This window comes from Aotus nancymaae, unplaced genomic scaffold (genome assembly GCF_030222135.1).
Source record: "Aotus nancymaae isolate 86718 unplaced genomic scaffold, 86718_ANA_hifiasm-v0.15.2.pri h1tg000076l, whole genome shotgun sequence".
NCBI lineage: Eukaryota > Metazoa > Chordata > Mammalia > Primates > Aotidae > Aotus > Aotus nancymaae.
The window spans coordinates 2,732,793-2,759,009 of NW_026988491.1; the positions used below are offsets into that span (position 1 = coordinate 2,732,793).

Consider the following 26,217-nt stretch of genomic DNA (forward strand, 5'->3'; position numbering starts at 1 on the left):
TCTCTGTGAGGCTGTAACAGTAACCCTCTATCTGCATGCAACAACTAGCACCTAGACACCATTTATCGATGACCTGCGACTGGCTTCATACAGACTGGTTACCAAACCCTGTGAGTGGAAAATCTGCTCTGGGCAAGTTTAAGTTTTTATGCTCTTCTGCTGTCAAATGAGCTGTTAATAACTTGCCAACAACACACTCAAACTTCTTTAAGGATCTGTCATTTAGTTTAGTAGATGTCTTTAAAATGCATTACATTTCTATAGCAATTTAAATTATTACCTTGACATTATCTTTCTTAATTCCATAAATAAAGGTGTGCTCTTTATTTAAAAACAACTACTTGCCACAAAAATTGCTCTCTCGTGTCCTGCTTTCCAAAAATATAACTATTAAAAGGTCAGGAACATGAGCTTGGGTGAAGGGAACTTGTTCAGTTTTTACTAAGACTAAACTTAAACTATAAACCTTCATTTAACACGGATTTTTATATGGCTTCAGGTCTCAAAAAAGAGAACATTACAATCCCCAAAGACTAAATAATTTGTCTCTCTTAAGAGTTACTGGAGCAACATTATGCTAAAAGTGACAGTCTGGCTCACAGATTTGCTGGCCAACTGCAACTGGCTCTAAGTCCTTATCGCAAATAAAACTATTTTTGTGCCATTTCTATTTTTCACTTAAACGTCACCAGCTCTTCAGGACTCAGGACCTGTCAAGTGTTCTGTTGCCAAGACTCTGCCTGTCAGAAAGGTCAGCATCCAGTACCTTCCAGTTGGGTCCCAAAGGGCCTCTCTTGGTCTTGACTGACTGGAATAATGCTGGGTCTTCATCAGCTTTGTAGTCCTGCAAAGCAAAACAAAGTCAGAGGCAGAGAAGAAAACCAGAGAATATTCTTTAACCTTGCCAGAACAGCTCTTTGCAGCTACCAAAACACATGACAGAAACCAATTAGACTCACTGTGCTTTTGCGTAAAAGTAGAAAAACGCTTCTTTCAAACATTGTTTTCAGTTTGGTTTCCTTTGCCTTAAACTTTTATCTTAGGCAAAATAACTACATAATAAGAAATAATAAAAGTCTTGGACTAGCAATCCACTCTGACTGGTTACTGGAGAGCTGTCTCCAAGAACAAATCTTCCAACAGTTTCTAATAATTTAAGCATTTTGATACATGGATAATCACATTCAAGGAATAAAACATACCCATCCCAGTTTTGACACTACAGTGATGATGTCATTGGACTGTTAATGCTGATCAGAGCATCTACTGTGGCTGGGAACAAAACCACAACTACCGATTCTACGGCATCCCCCAAACTCTTCCTACAGTTGGGTATGTGGTGGACATCTCAATTTCTTGACTGGCCTCTCCAAACCCTTGTTCAGAGAGCCCTGGGGTACACATGGCTTGGCTTCCTCACAGAAGGAGTGCACTCACATCAGCCCCTCACTGTTAAAGGAGGCGAGGGAGGGGTGTCATGGGACTGCCTCGGTTATATCATACCATAGGAGAACGGCTCTCAAATGTAGGTTTTATTTAGGGTTCTAGTGTGTGTACATTCTGTTTCCCTTAGTATATCCTTTTCCTGACAGAATGGAGGAAATGAAAAAAGAAAATCTTTTAAAATCTATCTGCTAAAAGTTCTCTTGTCATTACATACAAACACACTCTCTTTCTCTCTCTCTCCAGAAAAAAAAGATTAAAATTATTTTTGAAGAGCTAGATCCCAGATTAAAAATAATAATTATAAGAGAGTTTGCAAGAGTAACTGGACCGTGGTCGGTTGGTCAGTTTAAAATACTGCAAAGAAGGGGCAGGAGAGGGAAGTCCCTTCCTTCTTGAGCAGACTTGTGAAGAGACCCCTTACTTAGTGAAAACTACTCAGACAAGTCAAGATATGGAACCTTAACTAAAAATCACTGTTCTAGAGATAAGGGCAGTGCAAGCAAAGGCAAGAACTGAACATGCACTACAGTATAATATGAACTTTCCACAAATCAAAAAACATACACTGAGAAGCAGCCACTCAAAACAACAGTTACTCAGTAAGTGCATATGCCATGTTAATAATTCCTACAAACAAAGTATGTGACACAAAGAAAAATGTTGAGTTCAGAGAGAAAACAAAACTTTAAAGAAAGATAATTGTGTAAATACTCAACCCAGAACTTAAAGCCTCTCTAAAGACTGTCTACAAAAAGGACCAACAATAAGCTAAAATTATTAAACAAGCAAATTGAGCTGGCTATACTGGGTCTTAATGCTTTAAAACATGCAATGTGGCATAGCCACAGGCATCAGCATCACCAGGAACGACAAACTGGGATGGACAGTCTGCCAGGAGCTGGACAAGTGGACTTACTTCCCATGTCTGGGCACAGCAGCAGAAAGGTCAGTTACTATCAGGAAGTATGAATTCTTAAACTTCAATTTTGAACTGCATCCTAAAAATGAACAACTCCACTTCTGATTGACAAAAGAATCTACTGTGTGTACACGTGGTTTTAAGACCTGGATTCACAATGAGAAATAAGCTACTCTATTAACATAAATAAACCGGTAACACCATAAAACATTTTCTTCTAGGTCAGAGGCTTGGAATTAAAACCTAAAAGCAAGTTCATTTTTTTCAAAAATTGAAAGTATTTAACATCATATCAAATAATCACTTTCAGTATCATTTCCCTCAATCAAAATCTAGTTATTGAACAGCCACCATATAGAAGATAGCCACAAAATGTTATTAATAAGAGGTAATTCAAGGAAACAGATGAAGTAAAGGAGAAACAACACAGTTCTGGCTCCTAAAGAGTCAGTCTAGTTGGGATAAAGAAAGAGAGGCAAACAAAGAACAGGTAACGCAAACCCCAGGAAGCACCTGTTAACTGCTACCAGAGAATGGACACAATTACCATCAGAATCAAAACCAAACAAAACCAGTGAAGGAAATGCACTTTTAAAATGTATTTTAAAATCATGTTTAATGGTAGGAAAATCTGAACTATGGATTCACAGAATCATAGAGGTGAAGTGAACCTGAAAGATCACCCAAGCTCCTTCACATGACAGATGCTAAAACCACAGTCTGATGAGGAAGTCGCAGGGCTCACCTACTCCACACTTCAACTCAAGCCTCCTTAGCCTCGGTCCTGGGCATATTCTGGTACACCACATAGGACGATGGCAAAAGGTGTCAACAAATGCCAGATAATCAAACCACATTTCAAAATACCAAGAAGCTGCAGCCCCAGAGAAGCAAAGTGAATTTTTCTATGAAGCACAACTATGTGTATATAAAATATCATACACATATACATAGATGTATATATGAAATAAGAGTCTTCCCCCTCTGCTTTTTCTCTTCTTGAATACAAAGTAGAAAATAGTAAAGATATTACACTGAAAACGTAACAAAACCCAATTATTAACAATAGCACTTAAACCTTGACAGATGAGAATAATGAATCTTGTCAAAACCCAGGAATTTTTGTTTTACGTTAGTCTGAATATGAAGAATACGTAAATGTTTAATCAGCTGAATTAAGTGGCAAGATATTAAAAAGCAGGAAGTAGCTTTTTAACAACCTCAGTTTTCTATTTCCACAACAAACATCTAATTTTTTGAACAGTATATTCTTTGCTACATTTTCACTGTTCGGTATCTAGTTTGGTCTTGCTGTATTTGAAAACTGGCCGATTTATATCCGTATCACAATGAACAAATATATTCCTTCATGTATGACAGTTTCAGCATACAGAATGCAACCTCAGCTACCAATTATAGCTGCAAATGAGCAATAGCGTGGAATGAGACAGCCTGCTGGCTTTGTTAGTATTCTGTCTCCTTTGGGATCCCATGGGGAAAGGGGAGGCTCTGATGAAGAGAAGCCCTTGGCTCATGGTTTATTGTGCTTGCCACCAGCTGCAGACTTCTCATCTCATTAGTTCTTTTAGAATACTGTGGGTGAAGACAGCTGTAGCCTACTTGAGTCTTCAGCTCCTGGGTATTCTGAAGGCTGAATTTGCTATGCACTTTCTGTAATCCTTGGGAAAAAAAAGAAAGCAAATTCACCAGGCCAAGGAAATGCATTTTAAAATGGGTTTGAAAATCATGTTTAAAAGTAGAAAAATCTTATTGCTAAGGTGCATTGTGTTTAAAATTTTTTATGATTCAATTTTAATTATCTATATAATGCCCAGAGGCCTGGCCAGGATGAGGGCTTAGTAAAACCATCATTATCAAGTTAGGTGTAATATCCCTAGACACTACTTGCTCCACCAATAATAGTGCCTGAACAACAGAAACAGACAATGGTATCAGCATAAGGTATATCTGGATTAGTGTTAATACAACTCTATTTAATTGAAAACTCTAAAAGTAAAAAAGGCAGGATACCCATTGGAGAACAAAATAAAATATGGTAAATAAATGGATTACGACTTGAGTCTCCATACTGGAGCTGCAGAATACATTCATTAAATTCTTATAAATAACTGTTTTCTGTCACTGGAATACAAAAGTTGCGCTACCTCTTGGGTGTACATCTGTTACTCACTACAGATCTTAACAGAGAAACTCTCAATAGAAACCAGATTCATTTCAAATACAAAGAATATTAGTTTCATGAATCTTAGAGCATAGTGGCTGCCCCCCAAAATGCAAGTACAAAATCTGTCTGTGCTGAGCCAAACTAAATGTCCTTGAGCCCAGATTTAACTCCTAATTATGAATGGGGAAGTGAGTAGGAGGTAGGGGGCAGGCTGGGAGAAGTTTCTTGACAGCTTGTGGAAAAATTGAGATGAGCTCCAGACACCAGAAACTGCTTAAATAACCATGCATGGGTTACCAGAGGTGAGGCTAAGTGTAAACTAAGAAAAAGAGTACCCAAACCACAAGCATTAGCAACTCCTTGGCACCTGCTTAGAAAAGATCAACCCTATTTTCTACCCTGCAGAGAGGGGGTGTTTTACTGGGTAAACATAAAAACTTGAGAGAGATATTAGGATCCTGCGGCCTGCTATATAAAATGCTTTCCTTTAGCATACAATGATGAATTAGGTGTCTATTAAAATAGCTCAAAGATAATCATTAAGTTTAGGTACTGCAGTTCAACTTAGCAAGGCTTATTTCCTCTAAGCACATCCTAAAAATAAAGCCAAGGAGAGGGGATAAAGCTGAATCAAATATGAAGATAAATAACAGATATCATTTATTAGCAATGCCCTGAATTTTCCAGTATTGTGGCACCTAAATGAGTTCCTGGATCCTATCACTGCTGACCCTAATGCCAAACAAATAACCGGAGCTTAATTCAAGCAAGACTCCAAAGAGTAAGTAAGCCCATTAAAAAAAAATGTTTGCATTAAATTTTGCAATAGCAAATAACAGAGGTGTAAAGAGAAATAACATTTACTAACCTGTTTAAGAAACTGATTTCAACAGTTATTTTCAAATAAGCAGCTTTCTTTTCTATTTTTAATTACATCTCCCCAGTGACTCCTCAACCTTTCAGGTTCCCACAGAGTACCATTAATATAGTATAAGTAAATCTCATTAATTCAGGTCCTACTACCTTGGAATACATAATCATTCGGACAGGGGCTGGGCTGAAGTTTATCTTTGCATGATCTATGAAAAAAAAGATTTGCTACACAAATTAATAGAGTAACAAGATCTCGGGAGAGCTGTTTAAACAGTTCAGAAGTGTTTTAGAGCAATTCAGAAGCATTCATTTGCATATAATTATTATGCTAATTACAAATCATTCTTATCTATTCATTAAAGCAGATTCCCAAAGGACCACTAATTGTCAATAACTTGTTGGCCTAGTTTCTGTTACCGAATGTACCTCAGAGGGACAAACTGCATTAAAAAATATTCTATAATTCAGCCCTCTCATTAATCCTTACTGGCTTTTCACCAATGAATCCTAAAAGCTGAATTGTTAAACAACTGTATTGAGAACTGAGAAATGCAGTTTTGGGTAATCTTTCTGATCTCACAGAAACCCTCCATAGAGTCCTGAGATGGTGGGGGTGAGCCTGGCATGTGGGTGGTGGGGAGGGTAGCAGAGCCGTCAACAGCTCTATGCTAAGTGTTGCCACTGTGATCCATGTGAGGTGGCTCTGTCTAGAGCACTGCTAGGCTAGAGCACAACCTAACTAATCGCTCATTCCATTCTTTCTGATCTTATCCTTTTCACCAACGCTGTCATGTTTATGAAGGCAGACCCCCAAAGCCTCTGGAAGGATACAAATTAAGACAGAAAGAAATCCGAATTTCAGCCCCGAAAAAGGGTTACAACCAGATGGCTGATGTGACACACTCCGTATCCTACAACACAGCAAGGAAACCAAATAGTTGTTTGTGCTCCAGGATTAGATGGGGAAAGGAGGTCCAAAGGAGCAAGCACTTGAGATTCCTGTATAGCCCAGAGCTACTGCAGCTAGTGAGCTGCCTTAAGCAGCTGCCCATGGGCTACATCCTAGCCCTCTCCCGCAGGGTAGGTGAGGTTACTGGTTTGGGCAGTTCATGCACAAATATACAATGTATTTATTATAATAATATTGTATTTATTATTAGCATATGTCTATATATCATAACACTTAAGTATGAAGATATTAGCCAGGCGCAGTAGCTCACGCCTGTAATTCCAGTACTTTGGGATGCCAAGGCGGGCAGATCACGAGGTCAGGAGATCGAGACCATCCCAGCTAACAGGGTGAAAACCCGTCTCTACTAAAAATACAAAAAATTAGCCAGGCATGGTGGCACATGCTGTAATCCCAGCTACTTGGGAGGCTGAGGCAGGAGAATCACTTGAACCTGAGAGATGTAGGTTGCAGTGAGCCGAGATCATGCCACTGCACTCCAGCCTGGGCAACAGAGCAAGACCCTGTCTCAAAAAAAAAAAAAAAATTTCAAAGTCTATTCACCAATGAAATGAGTTTTAACAAACAAGTCGATTCCATAAAGGTGTTTGTTAAACATTGCATATTTTAAGATTATACTGCACACACCTGAAATGTAAGTGATATGTTTAGAAAAGTTTTATTTACGGGAGGCCGAGGCAGGTGGATCACAAAGTCAAGAGATCGAGACCATCCTGGTCAACATGGTGAAACCTCGTCTCTACTAAAAATACAAAAAATTAGCTGGGCACGGTGGTGCGTGCCTGTAATCCCAGCTACTCAGGAGGCTGAGGCAGGAGAATTGCCTGAACCCAGGAGGCGGAGGTTGCAGTGAGCCGAGATCGCGCCATTGCACTCCAGCCTGGATAACAAGAGCGAAACTCCGTCTCAAAAAAAAAAAAAAGAAAAGTTTTATTTACAAAGATGCATGTTTCCTTAAATGATAGTAAATCATTGAACATATTATATCAATTTCCTTAAACTGAAATGGGGGAAAGCAGCCTATTAGAAGTTCAGACTGAGCCCTCTCTCACTCTGAATGTTAGTTCACGATTTGGCCTTTAGCTTCTAAGTCTCAAGATCCCATTTACTCCATTAGCACTAAGTTAACAAATATTAAATATAAAAAAGTTAAAATATGAAAAAAATTAAACGTTTTTTTAAAGCGAGAACAAAATCCAATAAGCAACATCATTCCTGCCACCATTTTGGGGCACACGCTTATGTGTCAGGCCCCACATCCTCCTAGTTAATGCTCACAAACTTGAAATAAAGGTAACTATCACAACCACTAGAGGCAGGGAAGTGAAATTCTTTGCCAGAGTCCACCATCCTTGAGCAGAGGAGCTGGGACTCAGCTGCTGCCCTGTCTGACACCAAAGCCAACTATATCCTTTATGGCAAAAATGTGATTTACACTCCACCATTTAAGTACTTGAAGGGATGCTTGCTCCCTCTCAGCCTAGAGAGCCTTCCCCAAAGGAGAGTTTATACTGCTGAAAGGGGACTTTTGTAAAAAATGCACTTTAAAAACTTGACTTGGAGCTGTTTATACTTATTTCTTTAAAAATATCTGCCATGAGCTGCTCAAAAACATTTTCTGGCTCTGAGAGAATTTTATCCCCTACCCAAGGAACTGGAGCAAATCCTATTCACAACCCCAACACCTCCATTACCAATCCTGCCTTTTTACTTTTAAAACATGGAAAAAATTAGGAATAAACCTTAAAAATGGATTCTAGTGAAAAAGTGTTTTGTACAAAACATGCTTGTGCATGCCTATTTTTAATACAAATTTTAAAATCTTTGATAACATTTAAGCAAGCATGAAATAAGCAATATGTTGTTTTCCCACAAGAGGGCACTGCTGCCCAACCATGCCTTCAAATGTAGTGGACACTCTCTACATCTACTGCTGGCAGTGATCCGAAAGTACATGACCATGTAAGGCAGTGGAATAATGTAAAACATTTTCACATTTCTTTTTAATAGGAACCATGCCTATATTTATTTATATCTTCTTTGAGGGTGGGGGAAAAAAAATCTCTAACTTACTACAAAAGACCCTAACAACAGTCTGCTTCACAGTTTAGTAAAGGCGAGATGAGACAAGCATTTGACAAATTTCTTAAGCATAAGGAAGATCACTGCTACCTCAAAACATGTATTTGAGATGCTTTCCACCTAAGTTCAGGAAAGCTACTATCACATGCATTCATCTTGAGTTAGGAGCTGGGTCACAATTCTCATGTCTTTAGTATGCACACGCTTTAATAATGAGTTTCTGGAACTCTCTCACATGTCCTAGTGATAAGTTACACATTTGTAAGACAGAAGTGAACGTGTACGTTCATTTTAACAGCAAAAGGACATGGTACTCCACTGAGATCAAGTGTCTCTGCTCATGCCGAAGAAAAGAACCAAAGTAGCATTTGGCAACCATAGGCCTGGCTAGGACTGGCTGGATCTCAGCCACAGACTTCTAATAAACAAAAGCTCTTTTCAGGTCTAAAGAGCCGGGTAGCCACTGCACAGCTCCAAGAAGCAGAAAGCCCTTCTTAGGAAATGAGCAGCAGCAGCTGGAACAAATGTAACATCTAAAACACAGGAGGTTCTTGAAAGCTGCGAGAGAGAACCAAAAGGACTGCTGACCATTTAGGGTGTCATCTACCAAAAATTAACTTGGAGGATATATTAGGTTGATCCATAAAGAAAATGTCATTTTTGTAGCTCAAAAGCTTACAAATATTAACAACTTCACATGGCTTCAACCAATATTTAACTTTTTCTGGTTGTGTTCCATCATTGTTTTTAATTTTGAAGAGAAAAAGGTTGCAATATTATAAAGATTATTTAGAGAGTGCAATTACGAAGTTTTTTCTAAAGGCAGTGCAGTAAAGCATGTGTTACCAAGACTATATGTACTCAAATATGTAACATCTGGGCACTCAGAGAAGGTATGATCAAAAGATAGGCCAAATCCTTCTGAGAGCACAAGAAACAAACACTGCTTAAGGTGTGACTAAAACCTATATGTCCGTAAGATTCAATCTCAATAAATTAAACCAAATTTCATCAGTCTGCCAACATTTAGAAAACAGTATGTTTAAAAAGAACAAAATACCTTTTTTTAAACAATATACACCTGTGGTTTAAAATAATAAGTGTCAGATCGCTCACTAAAAAACTCAAACAATGGAATGGTATGCTCAAAGTGAAAACAACTAAAGGTATGGAAAAGCAAATCATTTGTATTCATTCACAAAGGCAACTGAAATTTCGAAAAAACCAGGTACTGGCTTAGTATATTCCTACCCTCAACTAAAACAGGACACGGTTCTTCCTAGCAAGACATACTCACCAAATAAAGAACAAGCAAAAAAGTACAAACTTTAAAAACCAATTCATTTTCTTTGACATCACAATCCTTAAAAAGATTAACCTGAGACTTCTACCAGCTGCTCAGAAAGTTTAGATGAGACCAACAATCCCATTACAGTCATTTGACAAGCAATTAAAAGGGCTGTTCACTTAGTAAACTCTGATTAGTCTTTGAACTTTGACTATGGCTGCAGCCTGACGCCCAGCACTGTTCTGTACCAGCTGTGAGGAAAATAACGCTCTGGCAAAGGAGCACTCACATACTACACAATCAACAGTCAGAAGCTTGAAGTTACTCAGAGACACTTTAGCATGTTCCCTGATTAAGAATCTCACACTCTCTTTAGACAGATGCAATTATTCCTCTAACTGGAAAAAGATTTACCATAGCAACACAGAACAAATAGTAAATTCCAATAACTGTGTATTAAATGAACAAATGAGAAAATGTAGGAGTGGTGTTCCCTGTAAGTATCCACACCAAAACACATCTTTGGGTCTCTAATCCTTTTATTCTATTGCATATATGCAAACTTCAAAATACATCAGAGTTCAGCAGTTGTGGAAGGAGGTGACCAAGACTACTAATAAAAACTAGGGTTTCAGGGGACTAGAGAAGAGAGATGGAAGAACAGGTGCTGCCTGTTTCCTTCAAATAAATTAAGAATGCTCGTAATCAACATATTGCAAAGGAAGAAACATCATATAGCAAAAAGATGTTCTAGAATGACAAAAATAAATTAAGCAGCTCTGCATTCAAGTCCTGGCTCCCCTTCCACTGCTTACATGGCTGGGGAGTTACAGCAGTTCCCTGGGCAACAAATTCCTTAACAGTAAAAATAAAGCTTAAGGTGAATATTGTCAGACCATGGCCTCCTTCTGCTTCCAAAATCCTACAAGGGGGCCTACACTACATTCTTCACCATTAATAATGTACACTAGAACGCAGTTTCTCAAAGATGAGCACGCACAGGAACTGCCTACAGGAAGAGCCCTGAGCCCTACTCCAAAGATTCTGAAAGGGGAGAGGGCAACCAATTTGCATTTCTAATAAGCTGCCTGTGGGTAGACCATACTTGAGTGCAAAGGGACTCAGGGTTTTGGCTTGAGTCCTAACTAAAGGCTTTGACAGGCAAGCTCTGAAGTTAGCCAAAAATGCTCCCCAGTGACCTTCAAGGGCTCTAAAAAGAACGACCTCTTAACTTCCATGCAATGTTCAGAGAACTGGTCTGGTGGGCAGATCTAGCCCACAAGTGGGACTCAGGCACATACAGACCTTTCTAAGGACCGTGGTCTCCAAAGGAGACCAAACTGGGGACAGGACGGGGGGATGTGAGTGAGCTGGACTCAGCAGAGGTGATGCAGGTCTTGCAGAGGAGGCTGAGCTTCATCAGCAGCCCATCCACTCACTTGGGAGTGCCTGTGTCCTCTGGGTATTAAGGAAAAAACTGTGACTAGTGAGCGGACCCACAGCTTTGCCACAGGAGCTGGTGCACGAAGTGTTTCTGCTGGAAAGAGATGTTGCAAACTGGTCCAGAGTCTCAACAGCAGCAACGACCCAAGGCCCAGAAGGCTGGCTGCCTGGGGCAGGCAGGAAGGCTCTAGAAGGGACTGTAGCACTCGGGGCCCAGAATTGTGTCCCCATTACCCCCTAGGGGGGACATCTGCAAATGAAGAAAGGTACCAGAAAAAAGGATGGAGATTTTGGGTAAATATGACAATGGAAATTATACTCAAGGGCAGGTAAGGAAGAGGCACATGGGAGTAACAACTAGGGTGAAGTTAAAAAGGACCAAAGATGGAAGTGGTATGAATAAAATCTGAGCTTTATGTTAGGCGCCCAACAAACTTACTGGGTAGCACACAAAACAGGGGTTCCTCCTAGCTCTGCAGGGAAGTCCCCTATCAATCAGAGCATGCCCTGCACATTCTGTGACCCAGAAATATATGGCACACGAGTTTCTAGCTTGTGTCTCTTCCTTTCAGAAGCATCATCCTCAGTGATGCTGAAATGCTATGGTCATGGCACTGTGGACACACAATGCTAACACTTGGTCTTGAACCGTCTCATTTAGAAAAAATTCCACTATGAATTGAAGTATTACACTCAAACATGCTGAAAGATAAGGGAAAAAATTTCATTCTCTCTTTAAATTTGCTTCATTTTAATATTAAATAGATACAGATTTTTAAACTACATATCTCAAACAATTTAATGCTTTTATATCATTAATATTTCCTTACTATTAACATGTAAAAAAACAGACGTTAAGGTGCATCACTTTTAGGTATGTAAGCCTTAATATTTTGAATTACATTATTTCTACTTAAAAAGTACCTTGGAAATTATTTTAAAAAGTCACATACTATGTACTATAGAGGAAGGCTGATACAATCCTTTCTTGTTACACATAAATATCTAAAAATGTGGTTCCAATTTCTTTTTTTCCTAAACCATGCTCATTTTCTTTCAAATTGCTTCCAAAAACGAAGGTCTTTCTGATGTTAATCGTGTGTATACTTCGGCTTACACTTTAAAGAGTCTTCCTCTCCTGGGAAGTGACTTTTGTATACAAATCATGGAAAACTACTTAGACAAAGTGCTGGAGATGATTAAAAAGAGCCAGATTCAAATTTATACCTTAAAAAAAAGCAGAAGCAGATGTCAACTGACTCATTTGTGTATATTTTGGAAATGAGCTGAAGATATGCATGTGCATTTCATCAGGACATTTAAGGGATCCTAAACTTTTTACTGTGGTTGTGTATCAGTGACAACTTTAGAAATTAAAAAACTTTAAAACCTACACTGTGGCATTTTATGCTGGATACTCCTGGCTCTTACTACAATTTGATCTAACCAAACACTTTTTAATCTAACCAAAAAGGTATTTGCTCATTTAGAAACAACACTCAGAATTTTTATTTTCTTGAGACAGTCTCTGTCACCTAGGCTGGAGTACAGTGGCATGATCACAGCTCACTGCAGCCTCGAATTCCTGGACTCAAGCAATCCTTCCTCCTCGGCCTCCCAAAATGCTGGGATTGCAGGCTGAGCCTCCATGACCGGCCAAAACTTTTAGAATTGAAGGCACATAATATGTAACTTATTATCTAGAATTAGTAAAGAAGGAATTAAAGTAGCATTTTATTTGTTCATTTACTATTTGAACAATAAAAACTTTAACTCCTCCAAAAATATACTAGAGAGAAAAAACATTCGCAAATTCTCTCTGATTTACCAAACCTTTATGGAAGCGCTTACTCCACACCATGCATCCAGCATCTTACTAGGTCCTAGAAACAGAAATGATGAGTGCAGTACAGTCCTGACTGCCAACAGGCACCTAGCTTACTGAGGAAGACTTTTGAGGAGTGATGCCTGGGTTCAAAACAAGGGTCTGAGGCTGGAGAGGGTGTGAGGGTAAACAAATGTGTCCTGCTGGAGCATGGTGTACTACTCTGTGACTGCTGGGATGCCAGGCAGAAGGACCCTTCCCTCTTAAAGGATATAACACCTTAGCAACACTTTGCTACAATGCCACTTTCTCTTGAAACAGGAAATCCGTTTCATATGGTAGATACATTCTAAAGGGACAAAATAAATTAAGTGGGACATTTATGCAGAAATCCCAGACTACTTGGCTTGTTTCATCAGGAAGTGATGCAGCTTCTAGAATATTAGCGTGAACAGTGGCTAAAGCAATAGTTATTACAGACTTTCCACAAGTTATCAACAAAAAGCCCTAATGACCCATATATTTCAATACATATGATTTCTGTAGCAAATTACTATGTGACCCTGGGTCACACTGACAGATTTTTAAAACAAATCCTTGTTCCTAGAGTTACTGTGACAATGTCACCCTCCAATTACGCAAACATGTCAAAGCATCCACCCAAAGCATCAGTTATGCCATGAGTCAAATTGCATCTCTTCTCTGTGTGATGAAGTACAGTTCATAAGCTCTACCAAAAACCGCAAATCTACAAGAGTGGTATACAAGCCATCTGACAACCTAGGTGAGAGAGTTAAATCTTAAGAGTAATCAACAATCTCTCTGAATTAAAATGTTTTAGGGCTGTGTTCGCATTAAATCCACTTGCAGTGACAGAAAGCCCCCACCAGGTGGAGTTTCGAATTCTTGGTTTCTTGTACTCCCAACTATGTTTGTCCTGACTGATTATGAGGACTTGCCTATAAAATCACGCAAATTTAACAATGCAGCTGTTTTCTTTCTTTTCAAAAGCATGTAATATGAAGAAAAGAAATACAACCATTTAACTTGTTTTTTTTTTTAAATTAGTTCACTTAAGAAAAACCAGAGAAGGTCATGAAAAATCACTGATTAAGTAAGACTGAGACAAAAACCTCCAGGAGCCCAGATGCCACAGTGTGAACGCTGAGGATCACTATACCTTCAGAAGGTCTTCCTAATTTTCTTTTTCCAAATCACCATCAACACATTCATTTGAGGGAGAAAGGGTCAAATCATGAACTTTTAAACTGGGTAAGACTATACAGCGTGAACTACCTGCCTTCAGATATTCACAACTGCATAGGTAACCACATTCTGCAGGTGAGGTGTGCTACCTTAGAGGAACATGCATTCCGAGTAATCATATGATCTCCCATTCAGAAGGTGCTTCTCTTGGGTCATAAAAATAGGGTTGAGAAAAGTGCAGGTTCTAGCTACAGCCTCCTAGCACAGGCCCAGACATGATGGTGATCTCATGAAAGGGGATCATTCCCTGTTTACAAAGCAAGAGTGAAGCTCCCAGCTGAGCTGCAGGATAAGAGCTGGGGCTGCCTGAAGGGGTAGAATCTGGATCTGGCCATTAGCCATTCCCTACCCAACATCAGCCTCCACAAGTTGTCCTCTGGTCCCTGGCACAAGGCAGACTCAGCAAATCTAGGAAGGGAATTCTGCCCCAATATTCACACCCACCCCACCTCCCCAGGTCTAACACGTGACCCAATCCATGGGGTGCAGACCTGCCCCCACCCAATCGTACACCACTTGCTGGCCTATTCATAGTTAGTAGCTCTCAATTCTAGTGTCACTCCAATCCTTCAAGAGTAAGTTTTAGGCACTAAACATTGACTGCTGGTATGGCAGATGCATTCTGAAGTGAACCCCTCCCCGCCATGATTCATGCTCATATAATTCCCTCCCATTAAGTGCAAGTAGAACCTCTAACTTGCTTCTAAGCCACAGACTGTGGCAAAGGTAATGGGAGGCTATTCCCTTAACTAATCAAACTAATCAGATCACATTTCCAGGCCACTAAATACATAGTGATCTGTTATGCAGCAACAGAAAACATACAGCTGGTGAAAGGAGTTTATTCCCTGATCCACTGCACACACCTCTGTCAGACCTCAACTCTTCCATCCCATTCCTGCCTGAGGAAAATCACAATTAACAGCATCTTATGCATTCTTTTTGATAATCCACACATAACTAAGCAAACATATTCACATATAAAGATATATTTTTTGGCCAGGCGCGGTGGCTCATGCTGTAAAATCTCAGCACTTTGGGAGGCTGAGGTGGGTGGATTGCGAGGTCTAGAGATTGAGAACACCTTAGCCAACATAGTGAAACCCCGTCTCTACTAAAAATACAAAAATTAGCTGGGCGTGGTAGTGCAAGTCTGTAGTCCCAGCTACTCAGGAGGCTGAGGCAGGAGAATCGCTTGAACCCAGGATGTGAAGGTTGCAGTGAGTGGAGATCACACCACTGAACTCTGGCCTGGTGACAGAGTGAGACTCCCTCCCTCTCTCTCTCTCTATATATATATATTTGTATTTGTATATATATTTTTTACTCCCTTTTATGATAACAGATGGAAGCATATTACACATACTTCTTTTCCTCCCTCCAGATTATCTTGACAAGGATTCACCATCAGTACAAACAGGCTCACTCCCTTTTAATGACTGCACTGAACTTCATCCTATGAGTGCGCTGTAATGTTTTTACTCAGTTCCCGATTGATAAAGAAACACTTAGACTTCTAATCTTAGGTTTATACACCTGCCACTTCACAGTGGGTAGAGTCAATTGCTAGAAGCAGACTTTTGCTGGGTCAGCAGGCTATGTACACTTGTAACTCTGTAATGTACACAGTTCTACCAACTGATACTCCCACAGGCAACATATGGGAGTGCCTGTTTCCTCATCCCTTGCCAACCCAGGTGTTATCAAAAGGACATCAAATTGATTTTGTATTCCAGTACAAACTCTTGGCTCACAGTGTCTAGTTTCATCATTATCCTCAAGCTCATCAGGTTCATCTGACCAATATTTATGAAGGGCCCACTCTGTGAAAAGGGAACAGGTTGCTAAACAAAGAGAACAAAACACACCAATGAAATGAGCAAAAGCTTCTGAAATTCAGCAGAGAAGAAGACTGCTTCCAACCTGAGCGAAATCTCCCTGGAGGAGGTGAGCTCTGACCTATCTAGATCCTGAAGGACATGTCGACTTTGGACAGAGAGAAAGGAGTCCCATGAGAACAAGCAGCGCATCGGGATGGGAAAGCACAGGACACGGTCCACGGCAGAGCAGTGCGGGGAGACAAAGAGAATGCTCAGGTGACAGCTCGAAGAGTGACTTCCCCGGCAAGGCCTGAGCTAGAATAATCAGTCAGCAAATAGAACGCTGATCTGAGAGTTGGGATTTCCACTTTTGACATGAGCTAGATCATGAGAAATACTAGCTTACCTGGGCTTCAGAAGGTTAGCCCTGAAACCAAACTTTCTGTAGCTGCAGAACTGTGTGTTCAAAGTAAATCTTACAGACAAGAGTAATGACAGGCAAGCACAACTGCACTGGTAGAGGGGAACAGGAGGAACTCAGTCCCTTATTCTAGTCACTCCATTCTGACAACCTGAGGGAGGAGGGGGGCAAGAAGCTCTCAGGGTTATGTGAAGCACAGTCTGAATGCAAGGAGGCCTAGGTAGCTAAGGTTCCCTTCAGCTCAAAAAACTACTCCAATTCAATGTCAGATGGTGCACCTGTACCTTCATTTCTATTCTGCTTGCCTATGATTCATTTATTAACAGGAATTCACTGAGTACCTACTATATTTCAGACAGTGTTATCGGATCTGGGGAGACAGGGGCTAAGGGTACAAAGACTCCTCCCTCTGAGGTTTAATTTCTACTTGGAAGGGAGAGAGAAAAATGAAGAAATAAACGTATAACGTATCGGAGCAACAAGTGTAAGCAATGAGGAAAAAGTGTAATGATTGTTCCGCTCATCAAAACTCTACACATCCTCATGTCAGGAGGCTTTCCCCCTTTAGCCTTTCAGCTTTGCATTCTGACAGATCATCTGTTCTCTTCTCTGAAATCCTACAGCATTTTGAGTCACGCTCTAAGCCTTTGCCACCTGTTAACTACTTCACTGTACTGGGCTTGTCTTGCTAAGACTGTAAGTCTCTTGTGGGTGCTATACACATCCTCAGCAGCTACCACAGTGCTGCATGCACAGCACTGCTACACACTGCACAGGCACTCAGTACTATTGATTGCTATGACAAATTACCATTCTAGAACGTAAATGTGTTCTTCCCTTTCTCAACACTGTAGACTAGAATATTCAAGTGACAAAATTACCTAAAGGGCAGAATGAAATGAACAAACGAACTTAACAGAAAACCAAATTGGATCTGGTAAGAAGCAGTGACCACCAGGTGGTCCAGGTGTTTGGGATGGAAGCTAATCCTAAAACAACAGTCAGGCCAAAACAATGGGGTGGAACTTAAAGGGATAAAGTGTAGGGGCAGCTGTGAATGCCCAGAAAGTAGACAGACAAGGATGTGCAGAAGAAAAGAGCAGACCCAGGGTCCCTGAGCCACCAGATCTCATAATCACCTCCTCTCTGAAATGGGAGTCTGGTCCTCCCCGCACCAATCTTAGCAGCTCAATGCTCTGCTCTAGGCTTAAAAAATGTCAAGGGCACCTTTGCCACCAAAAAGCTCCTTTCCCTTTCTTTTTCTAACAGAGAAATGTGCATAATGGAATTATTCTTTTTCATGTCAAAGCGTCTGATAATCCTTACATATCAGTTCTTTATCCCCAACTGAGAGAGCACATTAGACAAAAAGCTACTGACACAAAGGTTCACAGCAGCACTAGTCACAATAGCCAAGAGGTAGAAAAAAACCGAATGTCCATCAACAGATGAATGCATGAACAAAATGCGGTCTATCCATACACTGGAATACTATTCAGCCACGGATAGGAATGAAGTACTGACACACACTATGAAGGTGAATCTTGTAATCAAATGCAAAGCATAAGAAAGAAGCCAGCCACAGGAGACCATGCATTGCATGATTCTATTTCTATGAAATATGCAGAACAGGCAAATCTCAAAAGAGAGAAAAGAGGTTAGCAGTTGCCAAAGGTTAAAGGGAAGGAGAATCAGGGAATGACTGTTCTTGAGTACCGGGTGTCCTTTTGGGGTGATGGAAATGTTTTGTAGCTAGACAGTGGTGATGGTTGCAGGACACTGTTTATGTACTAAATGCCACTGAATTGTACATTTAAAAATGGCTAAAAGAGTACACTTTAGGTTATATGTATTTTATCCCAGTAAAAAATAGTTCCTGCAAATCCAATAAACTTCAAAAGAAAAGTCTATCTTACTAATTTCTAAAACGTAACTTGGGAAATGGGAGCTAAGAACATCAAAAAAACCACACGTACACAGGTTGTGGTCAGTTCCCAAACAATGTGTGGTGTAAACAGACTCTCAGGACTCTTGTACAACTGGAGCTGATAATAATGACAATTACTGCTAGCATTTACTGAACTACGCACTGGCTCTATGATATGATTTGGCTCTGTGTTACTACCCAAATCTCATCTCAAACTGTAATCCCCACATGTTGAGGGAGGGAGGTGATTGGATCATGGGGACAGTTTCCCCCATGCTGTCCTTGTGACAGTGAGTGAGTTCTCCCAAGATCTGTTTAAAAGTTCCTCCTCCCTCCTCCTCTCTCTCCTGCCGCCATGTAGACGTGCCTGCTTCCCCTTCCACCATGATTGTAAGTGTCCCCAGGCCTCCCCAGCCATGCAGAACTGTGAGTGAATTAAACCTCTTTCCATTATAAATTACCCAGTCTTGGGTAGTATCTTTACAGCAGTGTGAAAACAGACTAATACACTCTAAGTACTCACATTTAATCCTGTAAGATAATTACTCTCATTTTACACAAGATAGTACAGGCAAAGAGAAGCTAACCGACCTGTCCAGGATTAAATAGCCAGCAGGTGGCAGAGCCTCAGCATGGAAATCTGAAGCCTACCTAGTTTCAGAATTATGTTCTTAGTCACAGATCCATGCCTCACAACACAGACCCTCCTGACCTGGGCCCAATCCAGTCTTTCACTAGCTATCCACCCCACACATCACCACTCCACACAGAGAACTATCTCCTCAGCCTTTGCATGTGCAGTGCCTTCTACCTGGAGCACCTATCTCAAGTGCTGCTGCCATGCATCCATTGCCTCCTCTCCTCTCTGAAGTCTGTGCTGAGGTGGAGGGGATGGGAACCAGGGCCTCCAGGGTTCTTGTGCAATCTGCCCTTACACTGTTCTTTCCACCAGCATTCATGCCTGTAAACACTGCCCATTTTCGCCTGAGGACAGGAACAAAGAATTTTTATGCCTCCAGCAAAACCAAAGGTGTCTTGTACTCTGCTGGTGAACAACGTAGAATGCAAACCTATGAACCATAAGACTGAGTCAGTCGAGCCATTTTGTTTGGTCATCACCGCATTTTCAAACACCAACAACATAATGGGAACACCTTCCCCAGGGCACCCAGTCCTGGTGTGACATACTGCTGCTTGGTATTTTTGTGACGGGCAGCTCCAGGCTTGTAAGCTGTCCTGATCTAGCCATTAACTGACTCACTCATTACTCCCAATTACTTCTCTTTCCATCATTCTTTCACATATGGTAAATCTCAGTTATAAATGTTAACAAGAGAAATAAAAGAGCATAACATATATAATTTCATTTCGATAGATTAAAAAAAAACTCCCTATATAATGTCAAAGGTGGAAATATCCCTAAAATTGAAACAACTTCAAATCATGGCAAAACTAAAATTTAAGACCTTCTAGAACAAAAGTCCCTTATCAGTGCTCACACCTCTAAGCAGGAAGGGGGCCCTAGCAGAGTTGGCCCAGCCTGGTACAGGGTCACTGCTGGCACTCTCAACCCCAGCAACTTCTGAGAAAAGGTCAGGGACTTTTGTTTAGGCAAGTTTACCTTTAAATTTCAACACCAAAACCAGACATTTTGTGTTTGACTTATTTCTGTTCAGCTTACAACACTGCCCAAGTTCAGGGAATAAGCACCAAAAATAGAAAGAGAAGGGGATGCCTACTGAACACACTGTGCTTGACCATGACAAAACAAAGGGTGCCACTCTTAATCCAAAGCTTCAGCTCTCTAGATTAGAGGAAGAGGACCAGTGGCTGTATTTCCATGTGCCCTGTAAAACCAAAGCAGCACTTACCACACTTAAAGTAAGAACCACATTAATATTCACAAATTTAGGCAAGATAAGACGGGGGTCTTGTTTTTGTTTTTTTTGAGATAGGGTCTTGCTCTGTCACCCTGGATGGTGTGCAGTGCTGTGATCGTGGCTCACTGCAGCCTCAAACTCCTGGACTCAAGCAATCCTCCCATCTCAGCCTCCCCACGTAGAAATTACAGACATGTGCCACCACACCCAACTAATTTGTTGTTTTTTTTTTTTTTAAGAGACAAAGTCTCACTATGTTGCCCAGGTTGGTCTCAAGCAATCCTCCCTCCTCGGCCTTCCTAAGTGTTGGGATTACAAGTGAAAGCCACTGCACCCAGCCTAAGACAAAAGTATTAATTTGGCATGAGGAATAAGTGTCTTTACTTATGGAAGAAAATTTTTTTTATTAAGTCAAAAGCCAGGATTAGAAATATTTACATCGAATAGCATTCAAAATAGAAAGCTAAACGACTATAAAATTAAAATACCCTACACCTACTTCTGGAATCTAAAAGAAAATTTTTAAAAAGATACTCTACACCAACTATTTTCCACAAATAACAACTGTAACTGAGTTACTAAATACTTGTATGCAAATTAAATTTTTGCTTTCTTAATCACACTTGAAAAGTAAAAGGAATCTGTATCATTTAAAGAAGCTCAAGGGAGAATTCTTTTGTAAACCATGTGTTTTGTTTTGTTTTTCAATGGAAACAACCTACATTTCCCAGGTATGTTGTGACTTCTTAAAGGGATCACTTGTACAAAGGCAAAATCCACACAGAAAACAAACTGCCTTCTCTCTTACTCTGGTCTCTTTGCTGCACACACCTACTAGACTACACTCCAGACTCATTTTGGCATAGAAATATAGGCCGTACAATAAAGAAAGGAAATAATTTCTTTAACTTAATCCCAAATGTGATAGTAGAAAATAATTTTTAACTGTAAAAGAAAACAGGTTAAATGTCACTGAGTAATACTTACTGCTGGTTCAACTTGACTTCTATCTGCAATATCTATATGGACAATTTCAACAGTTTTCCATGTGTTTGGATCTAAACCATGTACCTACCAATGACAAGGAGAAAAAGAAATAAAACAAACTGTAGATTATTCCATTACGCTTAGATATATAGTCTTTATCTTGAGTCTCTCAGGGTACATTATAAGGAATTAAAAGACCCAAATTATTATTTCATTATATTAGCTGTCTCATATTTTGCAGGATCTAGAAATCTTTTGTTATCACTGTAACAATAATAAGGGAGAAGAGAATGAGGATGATGGCAAATAAATAGAAACCTGTCAATATTATCTTCTGAGAGTCCTCACAAATGATTTATGAAACAAAATATACCAGCCCTATGTTCAAACCAAATGATACACAACAAAGTCCTTGTAACCAACCAAGTCCTATACAAATAGAAGGTGACATTACAAGTTAAATTCAAATGATGTACTATATGGTCTAAAATCTCTCCAAAACTTGATTATCCTAAAGCTACTCAGTTTCAGTATGATGCCAACTCCTCTATAAGGCATACTGATCAATCATTTATTTCTGAAATACCATCTATGAACCAATTAGGAATTGTTTGAAAAAACTGCCAATGAACTGCATTTTTCAAAAGCTGAAAATACCAGATTAAGTCATATATATTAAAGCACACCAAATAATCTTATCTAGATTCTAAATTTTAGAGGGTTACTATGAAAAACAACATAAAGGCTGGGTGCAGTGGCTCACACCTGTAATCCCAGCACTTTGGGAGGCTGAGGCAGGCAGATCACCTGAGGTCAGGAGTTCAAGACCAGCCTGGCCGACATGGTGAAACTCTGTCTTTAATGAAAATACAAAAGTTAGCCAGGCATGGTGGTGCACGCCTGCAGTCCCAGCTACTTGGAGGCTGAGGCAGGAGAATCACTTGAACTCAGGAGGCAGAGGCTGCAGTGAGCAGAGAGTGCGCGACTGCAACCCAGCCTGGGCAATAAAGTGAGATTCTATCTGAAAATAAAACAAGAAGAAAAGGAAAACAACATAAAATTTGACACTTTCAAGTGTCAAATGGTCACTTGAAAGAACAGTCAAATACTACAGATCAAAATTCAAAGTTCTATTAATTGGTATCAATAACATAAGAGCGCAGTGATAGAACAGTAAAAACAGAATTTGCCACAATTATTAACTTAGTCTCCTATAATAACGTATCATCAGGTTGGAACAGATCTCTACTGGAATGAATGCACACCAGAAAACAGAAACTGCTGAGTCCCATTCCTAGAGATTCTGGTCTGGTAGTTCTTAGGTGAGTCAGGTTATCTGCATTTCAAGCCAGTCCCCAGACACTGTGCTGCTGCTGGCCATCCAAAGACCACACTTTTGAGAACTGCTGGACCAAGGGCATCAACCTATACAAGAGGCCTTCCCAAGTTCCATGACAAACCTTACCAAAAGTTAATGATTACGTTTCTTTGAGTCCTGACTCAAAGATGTTCTTGAATCTTAGAGATAAATGTGCACCAACTGACGTAAGTCAAGAGCTTTTCAACATTTGTTTAATTATTCACATTACTTTATCCCTCCTGCCTTTCGGTCATTTCTCTGACATCAGCCCATACTCCAGCAAAGCAGACAGGAGGTAAAAATTAAAGCAATCAATCCTGCTATGCACAACAGCTCTGGCAAACACTCAGAGATGAAAGCAATCTAATTAGCAAAACTAATGGCTAAAACTGGGCTGAGGTTTATCTGTGAATTTTACCCATGCTCTCTTTGTCTCAGATAAAGAGAGCTGCTGATCAAAACAGCAACTTCACCAAAGTGTTGAGGCAAGGGGACTGATAGGGAAAGCTCATTTGGTTTCTGGCTGCTTGTCTGCCTCACCTCAATTTGACACAGCTTGGTGTGGTCAGATACTAGTCTAACACAGGAGACATTACTTTGGTGATGACAAAGTGAACAACATATAGGATTCTCTTTTCCAGGGACTTCTGTACTAAAAGTGCAGAGTTGAAACTTACATTTTCTAATGTTCCCAAGTCTGGTTTGTGCCATGTTTCGATTTTAATGAAGAAATCATCTTTCATATATTCATTCTGCAGAAAAACACAACAGGAAATTGATAGTGATTGTCAACCTGTTCCTTGGTGCCACATCTGAGGAAGCTTTTCCCACTATGGGCATCCAGGCTTTGACTCTACAAGGAGACTGATCCTCAAGTGACAAAGAATCATTAGCTACCGATTTTTGTAGACTTGTCAGGCAAACCAAATGCTGCATGCTTTTAAATAATTCAAACAATCCTACTTGCCACGCAGCATACTGGGCTAATAAAGAAGCTGTGAGGTCCGGTAAGCAAACATGGCATTTGAAAGGAGTAAGAAAAGCAAAATAACATCAATAGGGAGATTTTGAGACAAGGGGAGAAAGAGCCCATGAACACTGGGAACACGTGTTAGAGTGTGGGGGCTGGTGGAGGGGACACAGGAGGGAACCATGCAGGGATGGGCAGTTAGCAAAGAATGGTTGAAAATAATTACTGTGTAAAACAAAGTTTAAAGATGAAAGTAAGAGACACAAAAATAGTTCTACTCACCGTTACAACTGAGGCACAATGGAGAGGCAGGTAATAAAAGGAGAAAATTTTCAGAATATTAATTGGAGTCAAACAATCTGTTCCAATACTTAATGTCAAAAAGACTAAACTATCTGAAAACACAATATTTATTTAGTAGCTATGTTTGCAAAACATAGTTTCTACACAAGTGATGCTATATGGTACATTAATTTAGATTATGGAGTACAAATAAAATATGAATAATCTAATTTTAAAAATAATGCTAAAAACAATGTCATACAAACAAAACATTATTTATAAGATCAATTTAGCAAATTATAGGATGCTGTTTCAGAAGTCTGTCCTATTCCTCCTCTTTTATGTAGCAATGTAAGTAAAAATACTGTTGAAATGCACAAAAAGACACTTCTGAGTATGAATGACCTTTCTTTTGGCTTACCCCTGGAGCCAGCATAGTCAGCAAGGACCCCAATGTGGCTGCCATGTGGGAATGAACTTATGCCTGCCACAAAGTTCTGCGGGGAGGAACCCAATGCAGTCCTTCGTCTGCCATCATTTTGGCAGTGACTGTCCAAAAACCCAAGGAAGACCTTGCTCAGTGTAACCCTTCTCAAAGACACTGGTACTGAGAGTCCCTTCTCCTCATCCTCAGGGTGGAGGGGTGAAATGGCTGCTGGGGGCCAGGCTTACTTGTTCTACAGTAGGGGTATGCATTCCAGGCTTTCTCATGAAACACCAAGGAGCCCTCAGGAGCAATCATCCTCACGAATGCAGGAACTTTGCTGGGAGAAGAGAGATACAGGATATATTTAACAGCACCATCAATTCTTTCTTGGTATCTATCAAACTGCTTGAAAGAGTACAGCAATCAAAGGTGACCACGTTCTAAGTTTGATAAACTAGTTTATTTCAATCCCAAAGTAATCCAGTAGAAATGAATATATAATCTTTTATATTTTAAATAAAAATGATTAAGAATATTTAGCTGGGTATGGTGGCTTATGCCTGTAATCCTAGCATTTTGAGAGGCTGAGGCAGGAGGATAGCTTGAGCCCAGGAGTTTGAGACTAGCCTGGGCAACATGGTGAAACCCTGTCTTTACAAAAAATACAAAATTAGCCAGGCGTGATGGCACATGCCTACATCCCCAGCTACTCAGGAGGCTGAGGTGGGGAGGATTGCTCAAGCCTGAGAAAGGGAGGTTGCAGTGAGCTGAGATCACACCACTGCACTCCAGCTTGGGTGACAGAGCAAGACCTTGTCTCAAAAGGGGAAAAAAAGTAACCATATAGAAGGTTTTTATTTTATTTTTTTATAGAAGCAATTCTTTCTTAAGGACTTCTGATCTACTACCCCAATGTGAAACCTAAGAGTTAACAATTACTCATCCTGCACATTAATACAACATAGTTCTCTTATAGTTAGATGACATTATACTGTTTCTTAAAGCAAAAAGCCCCAGAATAAGGAGATACCTCTGAATAAGTCTCTTAATACATTTTACAGAACAGAACTGAACAAAAATGACAATGTGAAGGACCCATGTAGAACGTGAGAAATTAAAGCATATCCAAGTACAAAATTTTGTAGGTATGAGGAAGAGAAAGGTTAAATACATGATTAATACATGAGAAACTTGTGCAAGCATATGATAATCAGAAACAATCCCAACATATAAAGGGGCAAAAGTCTTCCCCAGGCCCATTACAAATAGAAAATGTTACTCATTAACAAACAAATGGAAAAATCAGTCTTACCAGTCTTCAAATAAATGCAAATGAAGTGACTAACTTACTGACTGGAGCCCACTGTAAAGAATAGTTTTGCTTGCACAGACTTTTCACAGATCAGATTCAAATCCCAACACCACCACTTAGAAGCTGTGTGACCTCAGACACATGACTTGGCTTCTCTGAAATTCCTCATGTGTTGAATGGAATTCATATTACCTGCTCTGCAGGTTCTTTAGAGAATTAAATCAAATATTGTAATGTATTTAGCACATTGCATAGTACAATGAGCTCAAAAAATGGTAGTTACTGCTTTTTAATTATAAGCTGACACAGAGCGGGGTACAACTTTCTTCACTTAAATCTTCCAGTGATACTATGAGGTAAGCATTATTTCATCATTTCATGTAACCAGCATTTTAGTGTCTAAATAACCGTATGTCAAAACCATGTCCTCAAATTTCAAGCCCTATATATAATATTTCTCAAATCACAGATGTTTTTGAGAACTTCAAGCACAGCTTAATTTGCTCAACTACGAGAAAGAATAAACTAAGGAAA

The 26,217-nt window shown here is 39.9% G+C and overlaps 1 protein-coding gene across 2 annotated transcripts in view; it reads right to left on the minus strand.

The window, feature by feature from the left end:
* PITPNB (phosphatidylinositol transfer protein beta) overlaps positions 1-26,217 on the minus strand; it is a 68,302-nt gene that overhangs the window by 21,529 nt on the left and 20,556 nt on the right. For both annotated transcript variants that reach the window (XM_012464919.2, XM_012464920.2), the window contains exons 4-8: positions 24,617-24,708; positions 23,945-23,952; positions 23,370-23,444; positions 21,333-21,416; positions 767-844 (exon numbers count right to left, since the gene is read on the minus strand). In XM_012464919.2, coding sequence (XP_012320342.1) covers positions 767-844; positions 21,333-21,416; positions 23,370-23,444; positions 23,945-23,952; positions 24,617-24,708 — 337 coding nt within the window. The remainder of the gene's footprint in view (positions 1-766; positions 845-21,332; positions 21,417-23,369; positions 23,445-23,944; positions 23,953-24,616; positions 24,709-26,217) is intronic.